At 37.9% G+C, this 15,362-nt stretch overlaps 1 protein-coding gene across 1 annotated transcript in view; it reads left to right on the forward strand.

Annotated features, from left to right (window-relative positions):
- Positions 1–370: 370 nt before the first annotated feature.
- The window catches only part of GALNT13 (polypeptide N-acetylgalactosaminyltransferase 13), a 148,366-nt gene continuing 133,374 nt past the window's right edge, over positions 371–15,362 (forward strand). Inside the window, exons 1-2 of the mRNA XM_009273149.1 lie at positions 371–436; positions 1,082–1,330. Coding sequence (XP_009271424.1) covers positions 1,189–1,330 — 142 coding nt within the window. The 5' untranslated portion in view covers positions 371–436; positions 1,082–1,188. The remainder of the gene's footprint in view (positions 437–1,081; positions 1,331–15,362) is intronic.

Raw genomic sequence — 15,362 nt, forward strand, 5'->3', positions numbered from 1 at the left:
TGTGGGAAGAGTGCAACGATGTGTGAAGAAAGCCGGGCCAGGAGTGTGTTAAACCAGGAGTGTTACCAGTTGTGGTGCTGCTGGATTGAAAAGCTGAAGGTTTTTCAGAACTAAGATAGAAAAGTGTTATGTATAAAATTACATTTAATTAAGATACGTAGGTTAAAATGCGGACAAAACTTATGAGAGCTTTTTTTAACTATAAGAAACTTCTTTATGTACTAGAAAAGACAGGCAAAACTTATGAGAGCTTTTTTTAACTGTAAGAAACTTCTTTATGTACTAGAAAAGACATTCAAGTGGTAAGGCCTTTCTTCTGTTTGTTTTCTTTTATAGGCACCTGGAAAGTTATCCAGTGGTTTAGTGCTAAGGTAGTGCTTTGGAAGCATGGCCGAAGCAGACCTCCCAGTCTTGACGTGGAACGCAGCTTATAATGGTAAGCGTAAGGTTGTAAATACAGTCATCTAACTTACAGATCTGCGTTGAGAGTAGATGTGGAGGCCCTCACACTTAGCTTTTCTTGACCAAACTTACTGTTGCAGGCAAGAGCCTAAATATGTAGGTGGGTGACTGAAGCATTCCTTCACAAGGCATTTTTGGTGGTAGTGAGATGGTGTTCAGAATTTTTCTGCAAGATAAAAATTAATTTGCTTTTAGTGTTCAGAGGCCATATTTAAAATAGCATTATAAACACATTATTTGAGGAAAATTAAAATTCAGTTTTATTCTTTGTGATAATATCTGTCTAATGTTCAATAAAATGATGAGTATCAGAACTGTCTGTTGACACTGCTTTGTTGTCTTTTTGTGTAATCTTTATGAAAATGTGTTACATTGAACGAAAGGGATATGTGTATTACGTGTGTTTCTAAATGAAGGCAAGTTACGTAGACTGTCCGTGATGTATGCAAGTCAAAATGGTTCATATTCATAGAAGGATGGTAAAAAACAGAAAGTACCTGTATGTATGGAAAGAAACAGCTACTTTAAAGATCTCCACGCTGCACTTTTCTATAAATTTTTCACTTCAAACTGTGTGTACTTGTTAGCTAATTCAGACATTCTTTTTCTTTGCTTGCAGTGGGATGCTTGTCTCTGCTTCCGTGTTGGATTTTAACTGTGGGAGTTTGATACATCTCAGCAACTGCTGTCTTTCCTCAGCTTTTGAGCTAGAAACCAAGTAAAGCAATGAGGAGATTTGTTTACTGCAAGGTGGTTCTAGCCACTTCTCTCATGTGGGTGCTTGTGGACGTCTTTTTACTTCTATACTTTAGTGAATGTAATAAATGTGATGACAAGAAAGAGAGGTCTCTGCTGCCTGCTCTGAGGGGTAAGTGCCAAGTCTAAGCTATCTTTGAAGGTCATAGATTTCTTTTGGAAGTATTTGGCCTCATATGTTGCTCTGTACTTTCTAAATTCTTTTTCCAAGTCAAACAGACAAAATGCCAGGATCTGAGGTACTTTGTTTCTGTAGTGCTTTAGTGGCTTCTGAATTAGTTTCAGTTATCTTAGTGTTTGACCTTTGCCATAACGAAGCCTGAGTCTTGTATGTTTTCTTCAGCGAAACTAATATAAAATGTCTGTGATACGTGGAAGAGAAAACAGAAGTAAACATATTAAGAACCTCTTTTATCAGAAGTCATTTGACCTACAAGAGAATTGATGCTCTCTGATTGTTTTTTCATTTGTGAAAGATACTTACTTGTAAGCTTGCTTTTAAACTGCCAACTCTGGCTGAAACAATTGTTTTAAGAGACAGATTCTCTCTACCCTATGAAAACATTAGGATCACGTCTCAAATGCAGACGGAGCAGAGATTCTCGTCTCACTCCAAATATTTTTAGCAATGTAATTTACTAAAGGGGAGTTCATGAAAACTGAACCTTCACAGAAGCTACAAGTTTTTGGGTTCGTAACTGCTAATTTCCAGAGCAGGCATTCACAGGACAGATCGTGTGCTTCTGTGCATCCAAAAGACACAAGCAGTGATTTGGTACTTGCAATGAGCTTGACAGTAACCTGTAGAAACTGTAATGTTGATTCCCGAATGCAGTTAAGACTATAAATCTATGGGAAAGTCACAAGACGAAGAGGGAGTAGAAATTCATGAAATACAGGTGTTTGTTTTTCCTTGTAAATTAACATCCTATTCTTCAGAAGTTTAGGTTCAGAAAATGGGAGAAGGATGATACTTTGAATCTCTAATAGGATTGAAACAAGATTAATTATACCTAGCGCAGCTGCTTTTGTAACATGTTTACAGTTAACAATAGACAAAAATTGTGTCTGAGGCTGTTCCTCTCATCATAAATACATATGTATGTTAAACCACTGATCCTCATTTTTGTCCACAGGATAAATCATTGTCATCCTTTTAAAAGCACTTGGGGATTATGGTTCAGTTGAGTTGATAACTTTGCAATAATTCAAAATGAAAATACTGTTCAGTGATGGGTTTGTCACACGGTAGTCCTTGCTCAAAAGGTATTTGGAAGACTTCACTTTGACCTTCCAATCATATAAATAGCTGCATGATATTAAAAAAAAAAAAAAAAAAAATATTTTTCCAAACAAAAAGGATATCGCTTGTTGTCATAGGTCTTTTTTTTTTTTTAACCTGTGTAATTGAATTGCTGTATTTTTAAACAAATATTAGGCAAGAATCTGGCATATCGTGACTAAAACAACCCATTTTACCTATACTGTCAGTTGCAGAAAAGTGATCATAGATTGTTTTTGAAGTATGCGTTGTCTTTTTCTCAAAATTGATTACATCTTGTGAAATGCCTTTAATCGGTTGCATTTTTTGCTATGTAATTGGATGATTTGTAAAGAAAAATATTAAATATTAGAATGACAGATTTTATTTGAACATTAACAACTTTTAAGTCAATTTAGGCTACAAAAAAACCCCATAAGCACATGTCCCTGCTACCACCACACAAATTTAAATGAAAACATTTGGAACTTGCAAGTATGAATTCACCTTTTTGACACTTTTTTGTCAGCATGATACTATGCAGTACTGGACTTTTAGTTTGAAGTACTCTGTTGCATTTGACTACTTGAAATTACTTTTGTTTTTACATTCAACTTATTGAATTCTACGTGCTGTGCGTGTTATAAAGAAATGAGGTTTCTGCACAGAAGTTCTAGAAGCAATACTACTCTTCTTGCTCTTGGTTTTGAGAAACAAGTTACCTTGAATATATAACACTATTTCTACTTTAAAGCCTGGTAAAAGAAATACAGTGTCTGTTACTATACTATGCATATTCTACGTGATCCTGGAAGAATATTTGATTATAAGACATTTTAAAAGAATTATGAAAGTGTATGTAATGTTTGGGGACACTAGCGCAGTTTTATTGGAAATTGATTGCGTGTCTCTTTTGTGAGATTACAGAAATTCTAGAAGGCTTCTGCCACAAAGGAACAAAACAAGAAAAAGCAGAGTTAATCTACTTTATCCTTAAGTTTTTGATCAGTTGTTTAAAAGGGAGGAGGAAAAAAAAAGCGCCAATACTGTGGAATTTAAAAACGTGTCCTTGACTGATACCTCTTCTCTGTTTGGTGACATATGGACTTAAATGACAACAATTCCAGTAAACAAGAATCACTGAACGCTCTCATTTTAGAAGATTTCGGTTTTAGGAAAACATTGTTTAGTAGATGAGGACTGTTAATTCACTAAACAAAGCCTTGCATAAATAACTGCAACAAACCCACTTTTTCTCATTGGCAGTTATAATTGAAGGTTTGGTAACTTAGTATGTAGTTCATGGGGTTTTGTGTTAGTATATCCACAGACTTGAAATACTATACAGACTGTTCCAAATAAGTGTATCTGCTCTGGAATGAAACTTATATTCCAGTCCACTAAATTCAAAGTTAATTTGTCTGACACTTGGGTTTTCCAATGTCCTAAATATTTCTGGTTATATTAGATAGTCATATGTATTGCCATGTCAGTATGCATATTTGAAAACAAAAAAAATCCGGAGTAATTTTTTGCTTTGTTATGGAGATTTAGCAAAAGTCTTCATTCATTCCTGCTGAAACTGTGTGTTCTGGTGGAGTAATTAGAAATGTCTTTTAAACCTCTGTAGCTTCCGATCCAACAGACTACTGAAACCTCTTTACAGGAAATTAAACCTCTGTAGCTTCTGATCCAACAGACTACTGAAACCTCTTTACAGTAAGTGCCATGAGCCATTATGAGGGAAATGAGGTGTAGTGCTGCTTTTTTGCTGTAAAGTACCTGCATGGGTACCATCACCTTTGTCTTATTAATAGTGTATTTGTCACTCTAATTAAGAATGCAGAATTATCTGTAAATATAAAAAGCAACATAATTACAGTATTTCCACAAGGATATTAAAAAAGGCACAACAAGAATCAATATTCTAATAGACATTTAAATGAGACATGGTAATCCAGTATTTGAAGTCACTTAATCCATCACCCTCATCATTAATTAGAGAGGAGAGATTCTGCTTATGTAGAATGGTGTGTTTATAGGTGAAAGAGGTAAATATTCCCTGCCTTTTCAGTCATAATTATTGCATTCTAAATGATTCATAAAGACAGCTGTACAGTAGATGTTGAACTGTAAGCAGTGACAGTCCATAGACTGGAACGCAGCTGTCAGAAATCCCCCTCTGATGCCTTGCTGTACATCTTTTAAGTGTACAAGTGACAAATATGAAAGCTGAGCATTATAAAAATGAGCTGTCGCTGCGCTGGGTTAGTGGTATTGCTTAACAACTTGCAAGTGTTATCCTAATCAACCCCGAGCTGGCTTTCAGTCAAGTCATCTTTACTTGCATCTATTTTTGTGCCACTGTTGAAAGAAACATCACTTACTTCTTAAACTTACTTCCTACTTTGGGAGAAGATTAATATTGGACAGCCTTTCAGCCGTCTCTGTTTTTCAACGGCAGATGCAGAAACTGTGGAACTATCCTATCAGTAGGTCAGCAGTGCTGCTTCCCCTTCGTGTAGGGTCCACGTCCAGAGGGTGGAGGGGTGTCACTGCTGCTTTCTCCTGACGTTGTAGTGTAGGTGTTTGAACATACCTCGGGGTGCCTAACGCAGTGGTGTTTGGGCAACATTGTCTGATAAATCTTGATGAGGTGCGGAGGAGTAAGTTCCCAGGACATGCATCAAACAGACTATTGGGGAGCTCTTTCAAGAGCCATCAGTAACATAGAAACAGGATCGCAGTCCCTTCCTGTTCCCAGAGGCTCCTTGCCTTTGTGCAGCTTGCTGTAAGACACGTAGAGATTTCCCTGGAAACTCAGGTTTTACGTTGAATTTCAGGAGGTTTAGAGTAGGTCTGACCATGCCTAAATCATTTCAGAAGAGCTATGAGACAGGTATAGGTTTTATGGAGAGCATCACATTAAGTAGAAGCTGGGTCTGGCTTCTCCCCAAACGGAAATAAAATGTGTATTGTGTAGTGGAAAAGGGGACAGGGCGGCACTTAGCAGTGCTCCTGATGGCAGAGAGCAATCTGGGGAGAAGTCCTCCTCTCTTTTCCTTCCTGTCTGTGCGGCCCTTCCCGCAAAAGCAGGAGCCAAAGCTGACTTACGGCTTCAAACCGTCCAGAGCCGAGGTGCACCAGTCAGCAGTTTGCTTAGACAGGACTTTGAGGGGAAGAAACAAGTTGGCAAGTCCAAAAAAAAAAAAAAGCCAGGCATCCCTAATGTTTACCCTGCAGGGTGTGTGCATGAGGACTTCGGGAATGTGGCGCTGAGTAAACTGATGGGAGGCGCAGCGCAGCCATTGCTTAGTTTCTGAAGTCTGAGAGTATTCATGATGTATTGTATTGCCCCTTGAAGGACCCTTACTGCAACCTGAGCCGGTTGTGGATTCAGCATCACACAGGAGAAAATAGTGCTTGGTTTGTCAGATGTTCCGACTTGTCTCGGGCTCTTCTGCTCCGTGTTGGTGCAGTATGTATTTCTTGTTTGGCTTCCAGCTAAGAACTGTACAACTCAGTCACGTTCAGCACTAGTATTAATGACAACTCTGTTTCAAATCTTTCTCAAGGACAGGTCTGTTTCTTTCAGAAAAGCTGGTTCTCGAGGTCTGTGTGTGTGGGAATGTATCTAGTCTTGTTTAGAGTAGGTGGGAGTGAATGGATGACGTGACAGATAAGCGGAAAGGTAGCTGCCCAAGGAAGGGATTGCAAAGGAATCTTCCTCATGTTGTGAACCGATCATTTTCAAGCTAATATTCCTAGCAGACAGTTCTTCTGAAACATACAGTACTCTCAACTGTCAGGACAGGGTGCTTTCAGGTCTGCTTGAAGAAACAGTCTTTTTTTTGTTAAAAGCAGAAGTCTCTTTTTATGCACAAACTAGAAGTTGGTTTACTCAGCACAATGAACTTACAATGAAGGAGATGTTTAAACCATACTGGAATGCTATTAAATTCCAAGCTGCGAGATTAAGAAGGATCTTGTGAAGAAGGTATGGTATGGTATGTAAAAGCTGAAGCCACAGTCCTTTTATTTAAAAAATGTCTTGAGCTTTTTCTTTACTGCTTCCGTTGTCTTCCAGCAATTTTGTGATTGTAAGTACATTCTTATTAACTCTGGAAGTCATCTTCTCCGAACGCACAAATGAAGTGCTTTTGAACAAATACTCGGTGTGTAATCCTAAAAAGCTGAGAGAAGGGTTTTACATCTTGAAACAAATCCACAAATGGTGTATGTTACTGAAGCTGTGGATATTTGCCTGCATACATCATAATAAAGCCAGCTGCCATCACGGACGTCATAACGTGTCTAATAAGGTGGCCTAAACATTGCAAGGCCAGCACTTTTTGGAAAAAACAAGCGGGCGCCTGCTGGCGACCGGTGAGAATCTCTCGGCAGAGCTGTCTGTCCCAGAAGACCCTACTTCTCAGCTGCGCTCTGCTGTCGTGCGGGTGTGGATTACTGTCCGATAAACTGCACCTGCTGGGTCTTGCTGCCGTGTTAAAAAAGCTACAGACCATTTTGAAGCCAAGGCAATTTGACAGCCTGGCATCTTATCAATTAAGCCTTATTTTAATTTTCCACTAATTAGGGTAATTCTGAATGCTCACAAGACCTCTGTTTTGCGGTTACTGTAGCCTTCTCCTTGCTGCAACTCCTCACTATGAACCAAATTAAGAGCATCGTCCCTTTGGGTTAGGTGCTGTGAGACGACTAGGAGTTCACCAGCCTGGTTGCGACCAGGGGGCAGAGACCAGACGGCGTGTGCCAGCAAAGCGGTCGTAGTCGGAGGCGCAGCTTCTCTCGTTAAGCTGCTGTTGATAGGAGGAGGAACGTAACTCTGAAAAAGGGAAAGACCTCATCCCTCTTGATCTGTTTGGCTACATGCATGGCCTTTCATCTATAACCTCAAATGCTCCTGGAGAATCAGACTGTCCCCCAAGCTTCCGTCATGCCAGGAGGGTGGTTTATTGTGCCTGGTGCAACAGTTGAGAGAGGGAGGATCTTAATTCGTCTCTAGGCATCTTGTCGGGAAGAACGCGTCCTGGAGTCAAGGAGGGTTTTCTGTGCATTTAAGTGTTCTTCCTTCATTCATGGTTAAGGGATTTGAAATGGAAAAGGACTTTACTGCAGAAAAACCTCTAATCTTTAATTTCAAATCCAAATAAGTTAGTTAAATTTAGTGTTTCCTGTTTGGAAAGCTGTCTTTGAAGACACTTGTTGGCAGTTTTCTGTCCAGATTAAAAGATGTAGTGAGCTTGGGAGAAGTAAAATATTGCTCTCTAAAGAACAAAATAGGGAGCGTGTGCCATGTTGGAAACAGTAATTGTAAAGAAAGTGTGATTAATTAAAATGAGTGTATATGAGTAATGAGATGAAATTGTAACTTTGAGTGCTTGTCTCTGCAACGTGAATAATGCTTTTAATGTAGCTTTGTAATGTCAATGTATGTTTTAGATTTTCATGAAGTGGTGACAAATCTTTACTATTATTTTGGTGTCTAATGCTTTTATGCAGATTTTCATTTCTGTGTTGTTAACTATGTTCTCAAGTGCTACAAAAAGGATTTGTCACGAAATCAGTGGAAATTATTAAAATTCTATTTTGAAGAAAACTCAGTATCAGAGGAAGGTTTTTTTTTTAAATCCTGTTATGTATTTATGTATCTTTTTTTAAAGAGAAAAGGTCTGTGTGTTATGATCATATAAAGCAAGGGAATGAAACATTTGGATGCTGTAATAAAAGTTTGGGGTTATGGCCAAGTTTAGAAAATAAGGCATTCATTTTGGTAGTTTCCATAGTAACATGATTATCTGTCAGATTACTGTATGCATTGCACTGTCTGCAGTAACAATGGCAGCAAGTATTTTTGATAGCATACCATAAAGATTTAATAGATGGATGGATGAATATGTACATTGCACTGAAGTCTTGTCACACATTTGTTGACAAAATTTAAAGTGCTGATTTGGATATTGTGACAATACATTAAGTTTATTTATAGATTCATCTCACAGTTCAAGAAAAAAGCATTTCTGAAGCTTGAGGGAAAACTAGCATAGCAGACGTCTCTTTCTGATTGCAAACTTAATAAATTAAATAAATAAATGGAGGGTGTCTTACTGAGAGATGTGGTGCTCACTGGTTTGAACGTACAAGCTCCAGCCAGAAAATGCCATGTTTCCTAGCACACTGGACTCCCATCCGAGGGTGAATTGACAGGTATTTCTTACCGTAACGAAATTGTTCCATAACTTCCCGTTAACTTTTATTGTTAGATATTTTAAATGCTAGACATTAGAAGAATGTCTGCCAAACTATTTTGGCAGAATGAAGGACTCGTTTGTTGTGGAATGGGTCTTGGTAAATAAGTATCTTTGAAACTATGATTTGTGTCTCCTGGAAATGGTGTTTCTGTTACACTGCTCTTTGTGTGCCAAATGGTACATCCATAGTCTGTCTCTACGGCTGTTGGGATTGCATGAAACAAGTGAAAATGTTGACAGATACTGAATAACCCTTTCCCTCCTTTGAAGAAGAAGGTGGGGGGGGTAAAAAAAAACCCCAGCAAGTATCTCTCAGTAATTTCTGATCTCCTGAAAACCAAATAACCAGCCACGTGGTCTGGAATTCCTCATTTTTCCGCAGTTCCACCACCAGAAGTTTCTGACTGCTCCCCGGCTCTGCAGGTCCCTTGGCTATGGCATGAGATAGGTGAGTCCCAAGCTTGCTGCCTGCCACATAGATGGTTATGGTTGCGATACTGGAGGTTGGTTATGCTGGAAAGGCCAGGAGTATTAGAAGAAAGAGGAACATGTATTTCTCAGTGTCAGAGGCAGGAGCTAGCACTGAGAAACACATGGACTCGTCCTCAAGGGATCCAGTTTAAAAAACCAAAACCACAAAACCCAGAAAACAAACACCACCACCCTCCTGCCAACCAAAACATGGGGTTGTTTGATTAAATTGCTGTACGTGATCATCTTGACATACAGAAAATGTTGTTGGCTATTATGCACGGTACTTTGCCATAAAAGTAGAGTAGGAAGGGAATGATGTTCTCCCAAGTCTGTGAGCTCCCATGGAAGTCTGATGGCACAAAGTATAATTTTCACATTTTTGTGTTGCTTTCCTAATTATTTTTGTATAGATGGGGTTTATCTCAAGGTTTATTGTTGAAAGTATTTAACTGAAGAAATATTTAATGAAAAAAATCTGAATAATGATGTAAGAGTGAACTTGTACAGTGTAGATATACTGTGTGTATATATGTATCATACACTATACGGTGTCACATGTATATACTTAACAGTGTGCACATGCTTAAGTGATAGAAGTTGCTCAAACCAAAAGTCTAGTCTGCCCTCTCACTCATACTTCCTTCTCTCCCACCCAATGAGAGGTTCTGTATGACCAGAAAGGTTTATGATTTTTTTTTCCATTGCTTTTATACTTAAGAATTTTTTAATGCAACTTTACTAACAATTTGGCAAGGGAAAAAAAATGTCATTGCTTATGTATGTGGTGTTTTGAAATATTTTTAGTAGTTGTGTGATTAAAATGAAGTAAAATCTAGGATACCTTTCCAAATAATAGGAAAATCTGTCAATCAAAGGTTGGTAGGAATGAACAATATTACCTTTATTATACTTCGCTGACATTCATACCTTCCTTATCTTCAGCATTTATCTGTCTGAACAAGTGTTGTATTAGAAACCAACGTGAAAATCTTAAAGATGCTGTTGAGGAAAACTTTTTGATTTACTTACAAGTGTGAAGCATGCTGTGCTTGTTCTAATAAGCAGATACAATTAAAAAAATCAGGTTTGCAGTATGAAAACTTATTTCAGCATTTTTGTATATCACCCGGTTCTGCTGTAGTATCTTAACTGTGTCCAGTCTTCTGAGCTGAATTGTGACTTGAGTTTCAGTGTACAAATACCTAGGGGAATTGTTCAGTGGATATTGAAAACTGCACTCTTAGCGTGTTGACAGTAAACATAGGAAATATTGGAAGATGTCAGAAGTACTTTCCGTCTGTAGTAGCTGACAGAAAAATGACATGGTAGTGACATAATTGAGATTATGTTCTCCCTTGCTGCCAAAAGTTGGATACCTCTGGCGTAGTATGTGGTAGGACTGCATTTTAAAACTATCTAGAAACTTGCAGTTGTCAGTCCCTGGATTATTTGTTGAAATGTGATTTCCTCCCACCCCTGTCCCCCCCTGATATATTAGGGGTTTTATAATGATTCTTTTTAGCTTTTTGGTTGATGTTTCCGAAGTAAATTGGTGGTGTGAAAAGCTTGCATGGGTCTATCCTGTATCCTAAAAGTATGACTAAAGTATTGTTAATTTTACATAACATTTCAGATTTTAAGTGAGAAGGGTATAAACGGTTGGGTTTTTTGGCTTGTTTATTTTTGCTTTTTCTCTTGAATATTCCACACGGTTTTGAAGTGTAAAAACTGTGTCACATGGACAATATTATCCCTGGTATCCAAGTACTTTCCAGCCGTCCTCATAAAGCCTGTTTAGAGTTTTCTAGATGGCGGGTGCCCTGGGTGTAAGAGGACTGCCCTAGTTCATCTGGACTTCGTTAGCAGGTATAGCTTATCAGGTTGTACCATTTGTTACTCCTTTAAATTTATTTCACTGTTCTTCCGTGTTTTCAGTTAAGCTTGTCATGTTTTTGTTTCATTGCTTCATCTTGGCACCAGCCGTGTTTGTCGAGGTGGAGCTCACGAATGGAGTGTAAGCATAGACATGTCTTGCTGGTTGGGGCTGCATGTATTTAATGTATGTATTTTTCCAGTAACAGCTTAAATTTTCATGTCTAATAGTACAAGAGAAAAATAGTTTTCATGTAAATAGTGACAATTTGCTTTCCCTGATAGATTGATAACTATTAGTGATTTTAATGAAGTAGGTATAATATAAATCTTAAATACAAAAAAAGGAACCTGTAAAAAGTTGAAAATACTTAAAGGGAAATGATCTTACTGCTAGTTGAATATGCAAGATAGGCAGGAAAATGTATCATCATTTCTCGAAACAGCTACTTTGCACTTAACTTTTTATTTGAGAGACAGCCAGCTTAAAATGCCGAGTGGCTGAGGATGCTTGTGATTACATGGCGTGTACACGTGCATGTGTGCAGTATAGGAGTGGTTTGATTTTGCATTATAACTACTACTCTTCTCACAGTTATTCTGATAGCAAGATATGTAAATTGTTTGTATTGCAAGGCAGAAGAAAGAAGCCAGTCTTCTAGCTGTGTTGAGAAACTTCAAGTCATTCTTACGAGGATTAACAGAAACCCAGAATTTTAGAAGGTCTGCTTTCCTTTGACAATGGCAGAATACACTTTCCAGCTGTTCTGAAGGTTTTTACGTTTCCCGTTTTACTTTTTATGTTCAACAGATGAATCGTAAGATTACTGGAAATTCTTCTCAGGCACTATCTTTTCTTTTTGCAAAGTACCTGTCGCCATTTAGACCTACTTGCTTGCAAAATTTATTGGCAATCAATACCTCAGGAGAAAATAGTTTTATGAAAACTAAGAAGGATTCATGAAAACCTCATGTACTTCTATCATCAGAAGCTGTTATAGTGTATATTGTCTAAAAATTATGACTCCTTTCTTGTTACTGACGCCACACTTCCAGGCCGTGAATGAAGCTTCCTTGGTTTCGGGAAAGCTCTGCAAATAGTGTCAGTGTACACAAGTCTGTCTGTTTGCAAGAATTGAGCTTAAAAATGTGAAGCTCAGACTGCCATCAGCCCTTCTTAATCCAATTTTAAATAATCTTCAAATTGTTCTACAAATTACACAGTATATTTGAATCTTTTCCTTACTGTTTGAAACTTCAGCACAGCAGAGTAGTTTTTCGTCTTGGCTGAGTTCTGTGTAGGTTATAAGAAATAGAGTAAACCACTGGAGAAACCAGAATTACTGAAAAGATGTGCAGAATAAGCGATACATCAAGTTAGGTTGTCGTATGCCGCAACCTTTCTGTTTTGCAAAGGAAGAGAAGTGGTTTTTATGCTAGCTGTAAGCCACCATTTTTACGACTGTTATTTTTTTTTTCTGAAGCAGGATGATGGGGAATTTTGGGGAAACTTTTGAGATAAATAGTAATTGGTTTTATCACTAAGAAATACTTTTAAATTGTGTTTGTCAGTATTAGCACAGTATGGAATTTGAATAATAATTAGTAATCATAGTATCTATTGTAAAGCCATGATTGTTTATATATCAGAATGCCATCCTTTGAGACTTTTTTTAGTAGATGTCATGCGGAGTATTCGTGTATGCTGTAATGAAAGTTTTTAGCTACAGACGTTCTCCAGGGCCTTGATTGCCAAATCTGACAAGCTAAAGCGAGCATTCATTTGCATAATGAAGACTGAAGAATCAGAGTGAAATTAATTCCAATGTCATCCTTCTTGTCCTTGGGATTCTGTCCTGTATTAAAACAAAACAGGTTCTTACCATCGAGTCGCCATGCAGAAAAATGTTTTCATATGAGTGAGATTAATAATACCATCTGTTATTTTGTGCCCTTTGTGATATGCCAACTACTAGTGGCAGAAAGGTGTCGTTTACCTTCAGTATTTGGCTAAAAATGGCATACCATTTAATGAGAGAGGAACTAGGAGGCATTTCAAGGCTAAGTTTTGTGGCACTGGTATAACGGTGCATTAGAGAGAATTTCTGCATTAATGGTGTGACTTTTGACACCTCCATATTGAGTTTTTCTCTAAATAGCTAAAAGCTTTTCTGAGGCTAAACAGCAAAATAAAATGTATAAAAGACCAGCTAATTAGTTTATTTAATCTGTTTAAAAATTACCTACAAATGTACAGAAAAGTATTTTGTTTTTCATTGATTCATATACATATAGATATTCATATACATATAGCTTCTATAACAGTATAGAACTGTTAATACAAATACTCAAAAAACCCCAGTTCATACCTTAAAGTCTTTTTGCACGTTTTCTCTTAAATGTGTGGATTTTTTTTCCTTTTAAAAAAGCAGAGTGCATTAGCAGTACGTTGCACTCCGCTCTCAGTGTTACCCTACAACTGTGAAGATTTATATTCTTATATAATTCTTTATATTCTTCCCTTTTTTAACCCCCCACGTTGAGGGGATCGGTGAGTGCAGGCTGAAGGCGAGTTCATTTCACACATGCTCGGAGGAGCTGCTGTCATTAATTAGATCTTGCATATCCGTCTCTTTTCTAACTGCCTTTCTTGACGTACCTGCAACTTTCTTCACTGTAAGTACTGGCTGGGTTTAATTAAAGCATGATATAATCCTATATTTTTTTTTTAATGTGGAAATTCATCTTTTTGCATTGTATTTTATGACTTCATTGTTAGGGCTCGATTAAAGTTGGAAATAAATAGAAAGCATTTAGCTCCTAAATTGCTCAGTTTTCTGCCCGTACAATGCCGAGTGTATCTGCCCAACATTTTCTTTCCTTCTCTTCCCTTTGAAAAATTTTTTTACCTGAAATTGAATTTTGTTTGTTGCAACAGGCTCTGTTCTGATCCGACCCAGCGCAGTTCCACTCCGCCTCTGTGCTTGAGGCGCTGCGAGTGCGTGTCTGCGCTCGGCCGCTTTGAATCTTGGTGGCAGGATCGAATCCTGTTGTCAGGACGCCCGGTATTAGCCGTGACAGAAATAGCCCTTTCCTCCCCCCAGTCGCCATTAATTACCCACTCCATCGCTGATCTAGGTGCAAAAAAATCTGAAGTAGTGCTTCAGAAATGGAAGCGTTTTGGCAGAGTAAGTGAAAACTGAATGCATGCCTTAGACCCTTGCAGAAGTCATTCTCCGAGGAGAAGCACTGCGCACGTTAATGTGTCTTCTGTTCCTTGTTCCTCCCTTATTACTTTCACTAATCCTCACCACACAGACAGAGATAAAATATTGCAGTAAAGCCTTCCTTTCGTCGAGAGAAGGTAGTATTCGCATGAAAGTTTACAAAAATTTGACCAGTGAAGAAACCTTTTAAGAGGAATTACAATATAAAGTTGATAGGTAAGCCTAGTAGTCTTAAATGTACAAATTAAGAAATAGAATTCGATTATAGCTAAAGCTTTGTTTATAGGCTTGTAGGAATAAGTGTAAAGCTGATCTCTAATTCACAACTTTTCCCCCTTTTTGGTAAGGTTTTGTCAATCAGTACTAGTGCGTTCAATTTCTTTACACATAAAGCTAGCACTGTGTTAATGGAGTTAGTGTGTTGTGTGCATTTTCTTATCTAAGAGGGAGTATGCTGCAGTGTTTTACACCTCTCTTCCACGAAAGGCAGGAATTTGTAGAAAGCTATCCATGTGCTGCCTGAAACTGGTGGAATTATTCCTGGAAAAATTTGGCTTGGTGTTTCAGTAATTTCCTTTTCTGTGGTTTGCACAGCCTGTTCTTGAATTTAGATAATTTTAAATCTAATCATCTGGAGAATATTTTTATATGCAGAATGCCTACTTGTACGCTTTGACTACAGCACTGTAAGACACCAAAAAAAAAAATCTGAAAAATGTTATTTTATATTAATTTAAACAGCAGCCTGTCAAATTATGTAGTGAAACAGCAATGGTCAGCAACAAATTTTGATATACTCTGCTGAAGGAATACATTTGCTATAATACGTTACAGAACGTTTTAAAATATGAAAGACTAGTGTGTAGTTAAAGGGTGTATATTTTATTTTGTAAAGGAGCATTCTGCTTTCAGAAATGTAAAGTTACCTTTATGCTTAGCATCTCTTCTATTCAGACTGAATTTCTAACACATTTTGGCATCGGGCAGGTTGTTGGGTTTGCGTGGCAAGGCTGTGGTAGCGGGGGGGGGTACAGGGTG

The sequence above is a fragment of the Aptenodytes forsteri genome, unplaced genomic scaffold (assembly GCF_000699145.1).
Source record: "Aptenodytes forsteri isolate BGI_AS27 unplaced genomic scaffold, ASM69914v1 Scaffold174, whole genome shotgun sequence".
NCBI classification, from domain to species: Eukaryota; Metazoa; Chordata; class Aves; order Sphenisciformes; family Spheniscidae; genus Aptenodytes; species Aptenodytes forsteri.